Source organism: Pyrus communis, chromosome 14 (assembly GCF_041283825.1).
Source record: "Pyrus communis isolate YQ-2024b chromosome 14, ASM4128382v1, whole genome shotgun sequence".
Lineage (NCBI taxonomy): Eukaryota > Viridiplantae > Streptophyta > Magnoliopsida > Rosales > Rosaceae > Pyrus > Pyrus communis.
The window spans coordinates 10,682,956-10,694,723 of NC_142578.1; the positions used below are offsets into that span (position 1 = coordinate 10,682,956).

Genomic DNA, 11,768 nt, shown 5'->3' on the forward strand with positions numbered 1-11,768 from the left:
GAAATGTGGAAAAGAGATTCATACCCTTTTGAGATTAACGGAGGTCAGAGTTTGCCGAAAAAGTGATTAGAAAGTGGCCAAACGGCCATAGTTTAGGTTTTTCCATAAAGTGTACAGTACATTCCTTCGAGTTTTCCCTTGCATCCACACATGATTAATGCCTAAAACTACCCTAATATAATACTAGAGCACGATCCACAAGGTTCTAGGGACTTACCTTCATCGAAAACGGCGAGAACTCACCAAAGAAAGGGTTGTATGTTGAAGAACACTGTGCAGTGGTGGAGGAAGGGGTTTGTTTGGGGGGGGGGGGTGTTCTCCATTGTTTCTAGATTCATGGTGATGGAGGTGGCACTATTGTTGTTGTTGTTGTTCGTTGTTTGTTTGTGTTGTGCCCTCGGGGAGGGTGGTTCATAGAGAGATAGGGAGATGAGAGAAAAGAGAGTGAAAGGGTTACGAGAAAGAGAAGAAAAGGGAAAAAGAGAGAGAGCTAGGAGACAACAAGGCAAGGGTAGGCCCCACTGGCTCACCAAACAAGGGAAAGAAAAAAAAAAAAAGGGGAAAAATATCTCTCAAATTAGAGAATTACCAAAATGCCCTGATGTTTCGAATTTCGTAAAATCTTCGTTCTAACTTCAAAATTAATTTCTCTTGTGTCCACGCGTTCGTAGTGGCAAGAACTACAAGGATACGCTAACAGATTGGGTTATACGTCTCACAATACGAGAGTCAACAAAAGTCAATGATTTCGCCTCGAAGGGCATTTTTGTAAATTCACGCTTTCAAATTATAAAAATGGATTAATTACACTAACATCCCCTGAGGTTTATCGTGTTTTCAAAAAGCCCCCTCATGTTTGAAACATAACACTAACACCCCTTGAGGTTCTAATTCACTTTCACAAACCCCTTCAGGGCTGACATCACTTTAAAATAATTTCTTAAAGACAAATTTGCCCCATTATTAATTACTTTTAAAAATAAGAAAGGCTTTTTAAAAATACATATAATAATAACCAATATAAAGAAAATAGATTTTTTTTTTGTTGGACTTCAAAAACATACATTAACAATTAAAAAAAAATGAAAATAGAAAGCCACCTATGCATCTTTGGATCTTTCTTTTAATTTTTTTTTTCTTTTTGTTCTTGTCCTCAAATCGGCACCTCAATCTCTTCGTCAACCTCCTTCATTCCTTGTTTACCCAAACTGAAACCAATTTCGACAAGAAAACGATATGGAAGAAAGCCTTGATTTCAAACATGGAGAAGAGTACCTGATTTGGCTTCTTGGAAGAAATTACCCGACCACATTCATACTCTGAAACTCCCAAAGGATTTAACAGGAGAAAGATTTGTTCTGCTAGGGTTTTTCCAATTAAGAAAAAAAGGATTGAGATACGAATTAACAGCGTAGAGGAAGAAGGTAACATGATTTCTTCAATTTTCTTTTATTTCCTTTTATTGTTTAATGTAAGATTTTAATTTTAATTTTTATTCTATTTATTTATAAAGGATTTTTCATAAAGTAATTAATAATTAGGGCAAAATTATCTTTAACAAATTATTTTAAGGTGATGTTAGCCCTAAAGGGGTTATGTGAAAGTGAATTAGAACCTCAAGGGATGTTAGTGTTATGTTTCAAATGTGTGGGGGTTTTGTGAAAACATGATAAACCTCAGAGGATGTTAGTGTAATTAACCCTTATAAAAATCGTAAAATTGGGAATGGCCCATTACATTTTGGCTTGCGTTCGGTGATCAATCACAGTATCCCTACGAAGGAATGGTTACTAACTCTGGTGGAACAACATGCTTTTGACTTTGATTTATTTTGTATGATTCGATTGGCTGTTTGGCAAGCAAGAAACTCAAGAGTGTGGAAGGGTACCCTGTGGAAGTTGTTCAGCGAGCCATTGCTTGGTTTCAAGATTTCTAGTCGACCAATTTCAGGCCGACAGCGTCCAGACAGTAGATGTAGCTCCGGTGGACTGCTTCTAGGGAATGATGGGTAAAGATCAATGGCGATGGAGCTAGAAAGGACTTCACGGTCATGGGTTTGATTGCGGAGGATGTGATACAGTCATTCCTGTCTAAATTATTCTTGTATGTCCTTGGAGTTGCGATGGGGTTGTCCATAGGTTGACTAAGTTTGCTTTGTCAATTGGAAACGACATGGTTTGAATTAAGGAAACACTTGCTCTTGTTCAGGATCTCCTCGCAGAAGCAGGGACGGAGCCAGAATTTTTTTCTAGTGGGGGCAACCGAAAACAACTAAAAAAACCTTATTATAGTATGGTTATACGCAATATGATATTAAAGATTGTTTCAAATGACGATGTATTATAATTCCAATGTCACAAAAATTTTAATATAGTAGTAGAAAGTGACAAAGTGATGAGAAAAATGTAAGTACATGATAGACGGGAGAAGGTTTTTTCGGTTTGAATGATAGAATAAGAGTACTATCGCTCATATAATATTTGATATGATGTATAAGTAGAATGAATGTATGTTAGATATTAGATACATATATTTTCTTCAAAGATAACCCGTATATATTATATAATTGTAGTTTGCAACTAAACAAACAAATTACTTGAATGAGAGCATCTGCCTCCAGTGAACCTTCATTGGCTCCGTCCATAGGCGCAAGATGTGTTGGAGCTTGGATTGAGTTTCTTAATACATTGTCTTCGTTAAAGGAAAAAAATACGTACCTGAAAGAAGGTGAAGCTTAATGTGGACTGTTCTCGGATCAATGCTACTGGAAATATAGGTGCAAGAGGAGTTCTTAGAGTCAACATTGGCGGCTTAATGGATTCTCTGTCAACTCGGGCAAAGGTCAGGTGGTTGATGCTGAAATTTGGGGGCTATATTTTGGATTGAAACTTAGAATTGACAAGAATATTTCAAGATTATATGTGGAGATGAATTCGGCTCTTGTGGTTAATCAATAATATGATTGATACCAGTTTTTATTCTCATGTCAACATCATTTATCAGTATAGACAACTTATAACACGTATAACAGAATGTGAGTTAGTGCATATCTATCAGGAGAAGAATATGATGGCTGAGAGCATTACCAATTGAAGTTATAATATGAATCTTAACACTATTATTTTGAAGATTGAAGCTCGATTATTTGATGATATAATGGGGTCCTAGCACTTGAATTATTTGTAATAACTCTTCGCTAGTTTGTGGGATGATCTACCCCCTTAGTTTACCAAAAATAAAAAAATAAAAATTACCTAGACTTTATTTATTTATTTTTTGTTGTAAAATGCCTGCACAGTTGGAAATTACGAGTACTGTGTCCTGGGTCCCGCGTAGCTTTCCAGAACCCTTTGTCTAATTTCTCCTGCAATTTTTGTAACATTTGAAACGCCTATAGAGAGAGAGAGAGAGAGAGAGAGAGAGAGAGAGAGAGAGAGAGAGAGAGAGAGAGAGAGAGGAAAGAGAAAGGAAGAGAGAGAGAGAGAGAGGGGCGCGTGTAGGTGTGGGTGTGGTGGGCGTGTCTGTGCGAGCTAATGAGTGGAACAACGCTAACACCGCAGGCGGTCGGCAACTTTGTCAGTCTGAAAGGCGTTGGGCAGCAGCAACTCTCCGCTTCCCTCGTTAACTCCTACCGAGTTGCCGCCGTCGCTGAGCGCTTGGCAGCTCACGTCAAATCTGGCTATCGCGGCGAGGCCATGGAGTTCTTCAATCTCTGCCTTTCCCTTTCCAGGTAAAAACCCTTCCCCCATTTTTCTTAAATCCCTTATGCTTTCAACGAAGAAATTTAAGATTACTAAGTATTTTAAAATGATGGTATTTGAAATGACGAGATTTTATTTTCTAGAATTTGTAAAATTTTTTGTTTGGTTAATCTAAAAAAACAGTGGAATTGAATAAGTAATTTGTTATTTTAATACTCTCAATTATAAAAATTAGGAAATGACACATATTTATATCGAATTTAAACATGAAAATTGGAGGTTCCAAATTCCAAGTTTTTTTTCCATGCAGAAATTCTAAATTTCTATGTTTATGAATCCAAACAAAGGAATTGATGCATGTGAATTTATAAATTGTGACTTTTATCCAAATTTCAAGTTTATTTTCTTCATTCAAACATAGTGATTGAATTCCTCAATTTTCCTTCCTTTTTATGAAATTGCTTTGGCAAAATGCAGAGGCATTGACTATGCCGTTGCAAACAATGAGGTTCCGGCGATTGCTCAAGATTTACCTGGGTTGTTGAAGCAGGTACTGAAGTTTTCTTCTTCTAGTTCGTGAATTCCCGGTTTCAGTTTGTTTTCCCCTTTATTTTGAGGGAAAGATTTGTACTTTAACTCTTGTTTTGTGTAGATATGCCAACGCAAGAGTGATAAGGTTTTGGAAGCTGCTATCATGGTGCTGATGATTTCTGTTAAGGTATAAACCCGAATGTGGTTCATTTTATGTAATAAATGCGAAAATGGATGCTAACCATTTATCCAAGTAGCATATCCTGCTTGCCCATGTTCATGTTTTTGTTATCCCCTTTTTGCTTGATGCTTTGTTTGGTTTTTGTTTTGTATCCAACTTTGAACGTAATCATGAGTGTTGAGCTGACTTTGTATTTTACTTGGCAGAATGCTTGTAGGACCGGATGGTTTTCGGATAAGGAGACTGAAGAGCTCTTTTTTCTAGCTAACGAGGTATGCTGTTAATTTGTTTATTATTGCTCAAATCTGTCTTAGGTTGATGTTGCTGATGATCTTCTTGTGCAATTATAGATAGGGAGTAGCTTCTGCAGCTTGGGGGATGTTAAAACTGGAGCTAGCTGTTCTCTTTCTGTTATAGACACAATTATGGAAAGGTGGGAACTTGTATCGTGCTTTAATTTTGTACATTTTGTTACAACATACATGTGTATACACGCGTATAATATAGATTTCATTTGATGTTTCCTTTTAAAGGATATCATGTTAGCCTAATGATCCTGCACCATGTTCATATTAGAATTTAGAATTTAGAGTTTAACTAGAAATGGGTAGAAATTTTTTATTACAATGACTTCTTTAGCTTCTAAGGTTCAAAATATTCTTTCTTTGCTCATCCTAATAATCATGCTTTTGGTATCAAGTATCAACGGGTGTCCTTTGCTGAGGTTGCAAATGATTTAGAAAGATCTCCTTTTGTGTGTGGTGTAGGTTTTATCCAATGATGAAGATGGGCCAGATACTTGCCTCTCTAGAAGTCAAGGTGGCTCTTCATTCCCTTTTTCAACTTTTTTTCCTATCCCTTTTTTTGGGTTCGTTTTGACGTATGTCTTATCATGTTGTAGTCTGGATATGGGGCGCATGTGCTTGATTTCCATATTTCGAAGAGTACACATTATTCCCCTCAAGAAAAAATTGTAAGCATCTTATAAAGTTAGATGCATTTTTGTTTGAATGTTGGAGTGGTTGTAAGTTCTTGAGTCTTGTAGTTTATTTAAACATGTATGCATGAATGTCATACATCATACACAAGTTATTATAATGTTGACTCCCTCTGGATCTTGCTCTTTGATGTATCCGGCAATAGACTAAACTTAGCAAATTAGAGAATAACTAGAAACACACAAGATTTATGCTGGTTTGTCAGAACTTTTGCCTACATCCACTTGTGATTTCCCTGGGTAGAAAACCACGACTTCTTTGATTAATAATAGAGTTATAGTACTTTTGTAAAATCCTAGAACTATTCACCCTTTATCCCTCTTAGCTGTCTCTGGCTTTTCTCACACATTCCCTAGCCTTGCCACACCCTGTTTATAAGTATAGGGTGTGGTTTACATGCCTATTTTCTGATTAAGTTTCCTATTTTATATGGAATAGGAAAGTACACTTTTTTCCATTTCCAAATTAGACTTCTTGGATTCCTAATCTAATTGTACAAGGAAACTTTGATTCTTTCCTAGTCCTTTTTGGAGAAGAATCGGTGCATACAATCCTAAACAAAATAGGACACTAACTTTGACGAGCCAAAATCCTAACACAAGCAAACACATCATTCATGAAGGCTGACCGAATGGTCATATCTGGTCCAGTGGAAGGCTTATGTCTCCTTCTAGATGCTTATTGTTCATTTCAAATAGTAGTGAGTGAGATGCATCTTAATCTTCCATATCTAATCTAACATTTAGGGTGCAAGTCCTTAATTTAGGTCTTTAGCAGTTGTTAGATTTGATATGGATGGCTGAGTTCTTATCCTCTGTGCATCCTAGCTGTCCATGTCTATCTAACAACAAAGAAGTATGTCTATATTTATCTTATTAGAGAATAACTATACATATAATTTGTGTCATCATAACTTTATTATTCGGTTATAAACTCGTGGTGGTATCTCTCTTTGTTCTAATTGTTTACGTTATACTGTTTTCCTTTTATACATGAAATTGGAATTATGATTTGTAGAACTTATTCTGGACCTCACCCTTTCTGTTTGCCTCAAGCGATTACTTGTAGCACAAACAGATAATATAGAGACATCTGCATGTATTATAAGTCCACCACAAGTGAAGTACGGCTGATTTTCCTCTCAACCTTTTAGTTTAGTTAGAGGTGTTTCCTATTTATTCTAACAACATTTTTTTTTTCAATTCTGTAGCTTTCTGCTAAATGGAAAGGGAGTAGATAAAAGGATCAATGTTACAATGGTATGTGTGGTTCCGCTTACTGGATAACTAAATTTGACAGAATTTGGATTGTAACATAGTATTCATTTTGTAACACCCTGTGCCTTTCATTTTCTTTAACAGGATACTGGACCCCAGTTGCCTTCAGTTGTGACTGGAATGCTCAAGTTTGGATCAAATCTTCTGCAAGCTGTGGGCCAATTCAATGGTGAGTTACGTTCTAATTATTGTAGTTTTCTTGTACTATATTCATCCAGCTCTGACACATTGAACTATTTTTAGGTCATTATACCATAGTGGTTGCCTTTATGAGTATCACACCATCACCTGACACTCCAGTACTGAAAGATTATTCGCAGTTCACTGTGTCTCCGTCAGATTCAGGTATTCTCCATAGGAAACGTCAAAAGACACTTTATTTTATCTTGTAGTATCAGGAATTTGCAAAGCATTAGGCTTTTTACAATGGTATAGTTTGTTTAATTGTCTTCTTTTAATCATTAGATCCTGATTTAATTGAGGGGCCATCAAGAATTTCTCTCAATTGTCCCATAAGGTATGCCTTGATATTTATTGCTTGTAGCTTTAATGTTGCTATAATTTTCTTACTACATTTGTTTTTGAATTTTATTCGTTTATTTATAACCTTTTACGTCGGAGATATGTATTCCTGGGACATTTGATTTGAAACGTATTATCAGGATTTACTTAAAGTAGAAATGTTAATGCTAGAAACTTTATGGGATATCTGCTAATTTTCAATCGATTCTGATCGGGAGAGGTTGAGTTGCTTCATATGAAGATATCATAGGTTAAATGTTGATGCCTATTAATGTGATCCTTCTCATCCCATATATTCTGAACTTCTGAATCTCTCATTGAAGAAACATTTATGTTTTTCGCTGAAATATTGGAACATCATTTTTTTTTTTTTTTTTTTGCGTGTGTTTTTCATCAGTTACGCCGGCTGCTTCTATATTGTCAAGTGTTGAGTTCAACAATCAAAATAGCATTTTGTTCATGTGTCCTGGTTTCAGTGAATAAATTTGTTAGGTTTGAAGTGTGTTTCGTATCTTATCTACTTTTTTGTTGTCTATTTCTCTACGTTAAAATAGATGAAAAATGTGTAGTTTGGTAATCCTTCCATGATTAAACTTCATTGCTATGATGCTGATTATTACATTTTACTTTTTATCTGTAAAACAGTTATACACGTATAAAAACTCCTGTCAAAGGTCATTTGTGCAAACATCTTCAGGTGAGTGCTCCATGCATCCTTTTCTCCTATTGATGCCTTTGGTTTTAAATTTTTGTTTGCAACTTCCTTTGTAATCATTATGTAACAAGCTTTTGAGACTTGTAACATTGTTCCTCGATTTGTATGCATCTTGCTTGCATGATTGATTCTACTGGACCCCAGAGTTTTTTGTTTTTTAAATTATGTACTAGAGGTGTATTCTAATTACATTGATGCTTTCCACCTCCATTATATGTGCAAGTGATTTAATGTGCTGCTTCGAGGTCACATGGTTTCCAATTTATACGTTGGAGATATTTCTTATGAGTTCGGGTTCAGATTTAGTATCTTAAAAATATTTTATGATTTTTTTTTGCATTCTTTGGGAGCAGAAAGAAGACAAAAAGTAAAATTTTCTTTGTTTGTGCTATAGGGGTTGTAAGGAGGATAGAAAAGGCTGGATGAAAGTTTTTGCTTTGTCCCACCAAAATGTTCTCTTGTTAGTTGTTGAGGTTTGGAGGGGAAGTTGAGAATTTGGAATTGGATTTGTTGTTCTTTATGTCCTGCGTTGATTTTTTCGGTTTCGAGCTTTGGGTAATTGGTGAAATTTGAAGTTATTCTGTGATTGTAGTTGTACATGGTAATATATTTTCTTGTAAATATAGTCAATACTGTCTTCTAATATAATTTTCTGTCGCTTATATGAGCTATAGTGTTTCGACTTCAGTAATTACGTCAATATAAATTTAAGACGACCTTCGTGGCGCTGCCCCCACTGTAATCAGTATGTCTGCTATTTGGACCTCCGCGTTGATCAAAATATGGTTAAGGCAAGTGGCTATTTATTTGCATTCTTCCTGTCTGTTTGTGTTATTTTTTACCCAATATTATAAAATCAGTTGCTTTTCTCCCCTAGGTCCTGAGAGAGGTAGGAGAGAATGTTGCTGAAGTAATAATCTCTATGGATGGATCATGGAAAGCTGGACTGGAGAATGATGATGATCTAGGTCAAGCACATGATAAGGCCTTTCAAAACGAAATTTCTGAACAGGAAGAATCTACCCGTGTCTCATCTGCACTTCCTATTGTTTTGGATCTTACTGAGGATGATACTGAGATGGACACTTTGAGTGCTTGTGAAACCGAAGACGTAAAACCTCTTTGCAACACAAACAGGGTTAATCAAACTGTTCCTGCTCATCTAGAGGACGACTTTTGGTCGGGCATTTTCTTACCTAATGGCTCATTGACTTCTGGTATAAGGTCAGACACCCAGATGGATGGTGGTATCTCTCACTCTGGTCCTGCAAATTATTTACACCTGCCTGTGTTGACTGATGCCGTTTCTCCTGTGCTTGATCGAGGAACTGAGAGTCGTGTGAACACTGATCTTGTGGCATCTGCAATGCATACTCAATATTCTTCCAATAATTTGCAGTTACAACAGCCGCAGTTTGCAAGTTCAAATGCTACTGTTAGCAATGAGTATGGGAGACTTGCTAACACAGTATTACCTAGGACACCAACAGCAGTTCAGGCCCTTCCTGCCCAGACGTCAGGATTGCAGCAAAGATCTAGAACTAGTTTCAATACTCCCCCTAGTGCCTCTCTTAGTTCTCAGGTTGGCCAGTCTATCACACCCACAGCAAATGGTGTCCCTGCAGTATGTAGTGATGTGGAAAGACAGCAACACTTTTCTAGGCCCCGAATGAATCCGCCTCAAGTGTCAAATATTGCTCCATCGTCAATGCAACCGCCCTCACAAACAACACAGGTTAATGCTCCCTTCTTTTCTTGAAGTCCATTTTGTTTGCTGGTGGTGACCATTATAAATACAAGTTGGGAACCCTGGGCCTCAAATTCTTGATTTTTAATCAACACTTTTCAGTTTGATTGGCTCCTCAAATTCTTCATTTTTAATCAACAATTTTCAGTTTGATTGGTTCCTCAAATTCTTCACTTTTAATCAGCACTTTTCAGTTTGATTGGTTGTTGGCCAAAGCATTGTAGAGACTTTTTCATTGCTAATTTACGGAATTCCAATCTAAATGAAATTTTCTTGGTGTCCATTTTGTCATGCTAATGAGTTGCATTTCATTAATCTTGCAGAACTGGGATCGTCATGGCCAATCTGCCCAACAGGTTGTTGGCCTTCCAGCTCCGAGTCAACTGCAGAGTGCTAACCGAACATCTCTTGGGCTTATGGAGTTCCAAAATGCACATCTGCAGCAAGCTTTTAATCCACGGAGTCCCCAGACTGTAGGTCAGCTTTCAAGCGCCAATCGATCATCTTCACATCTCTCGCGGGCCCATATTCAGCAAGGAAGTGTACGAGTTGAGACTGGTCAAACGTCTAGTTCTTTAGACAACCAACAAAGGTTTGTGATTGGTCAGCAGCAGCGAGTTGCTATGATGGCCAGGCAGTCTCCATCGACGCCAGTTCAAAATCAATCTCCAAGAAACAGGCCAATTTTGCCAGCAAATGCTGAAGGTTTCAGGACAGCTGCGTTGGAGCAGAGCAGAAACGTAGTAGAAACCGTGCAAGCAGTATCAGGGGCAGATGGATCACCAGACTTGTCATCCGGAGAGAACTGGCGACCAACAGGTCGGATGCGTGGAAGCCTGTCAGGTCGGGCTTACTCTGCTGCTCTCAACCAGTTCATCATTCAGCCAACCCAACCAACTCCTGCTGCTTCAAGACCCCCGTCAAATCTGTCTGCTCCACCACATCTTGTTGCCGCTCAACAGTCATTGATTGCCAACGTGAGCACTCAGGTTCCTCAAACAAAAAATAGTCATCCTCAGTAAATCGATCTTTGAGTCGAAGGCATATGTACTCTGCCAGGGAGTTCTTGTAGGCTGCTGTATATAAGGTAGTAGGTCAATTTTGTGTTCAGTGGTCAACCGGTAAAGTTAATTTAGGACTATGTTCCGGTCAATTAGGTGATATTCAGGTCCGCTGAATTGGGCAAACTTCGACCGGAAAAAGAAGAATTGGACAATTGGGGGGGTCGGCTTGTAAATTTAAGCATGCAGCTTCTGACTGCAGTAGTTATAATTTTCCATGATAATTTATATGTAAACGTTCTGAGTTGTGATTTGCTGAGTAAGAATCCTGATTGGTTATGATTGTAATAGTCATTGAACTTTTCCAAAACTGAGGAGTCCCAAGTTCAGTTGCGCATGCCCGCTCTTTTTGCGGTCGTCGGCAAGTGCTGCAATTGACACGAATGATCGTAGCCGCATAGGAATTTTTTTACTCGAGCTGAACTTTGTCGTCCTCTTTTGCACCCAAATTCTAATTCGTGTTTCAGTAGTTAGAAAAATTTAAGGTTGATTATTCTTTTACTTGGTGGCTTTCACTCAGCTTTGAGATGGGATGACATGATGAACTTACCACCTCAATTGCGGAAATGATCATTTTTAGCATTCGATCAAATATGTCGTCAATGTTGGAGTGAGCAATATGTCAGCATTTGATCGATGTCTTTTGTATTTTAATTTTAATCCGTTCATCTTGAGATTTGTAAATTCATCTCGATTTTCACCCAATCTTCCAAATAAATTCTCTAAAATGATAAATAAACATGCCGTTTTCTTCTACGTGAGGGTCTGGAGTCTGAGAGAAGCTCATCGATGACCAGAGTGAGTGGCACTCTTCTGAGAACTCTCCCTGCTCGGCCTACTCAGCCACGAGCCACCACTCGCAAACGACAGCGTTTCGTATGTGATCCGACTCCCATCCTCTTACCATTGTCCAAAAGCTTTTTCATGCAAACCTGTCTATTGGGTCATTGAAGTTTATGGATGTAGTTTCAGTGACCGATGATCAAGAGAAGCATTGCATAGTAATGGCTGATTCATTTGGCAGGCTACAGTTGG

At 37.7% G+C, this 11,768-nt stretch overlaps 1 protein-coding gene across 1 annotated transcript; it reads left to right on the top strand.

The window, feature by feature from the left end:
- The first annotated feature begins 3,368 nt into the window (after positions 1-3,368).
- Positions 3,369-11,043, top strand: LOC137712569 (E4 SUMO-protein ligase PIAL2). Its single transcript, XM_068451660.2, has 16 exons — positions 3,369-3,730; positions 4,179-4,251; positions 4,354-4,419; positions 4,620-4,685; positions 4,764-4,846; positions 5,181-5,232; positions 5,315-5,386; positions 6,467-6,534; positions 6,622-6,670; positions 6,773-6,857; positions 6,932-7,033; positions 7,154-7,205; positions 7,856-7,907; positions 8,600-8,716; positions 8,803-9,660; positions 9,996-11,043. The coding sequence occupies exons 1-16, from the start codon at positions 3,534-3,536 to the stop codon at positions 10,692-10,694; spliced, it is 2,691 nt and encodes an 896-aa protein (XP_068307761.2). The 5' UTR covers positions 3,369-3,533; the 3' UTR covers positions 10,695-11,043.
- Positions 11,044-11,768: the final 725 nt, after the last annotated feature.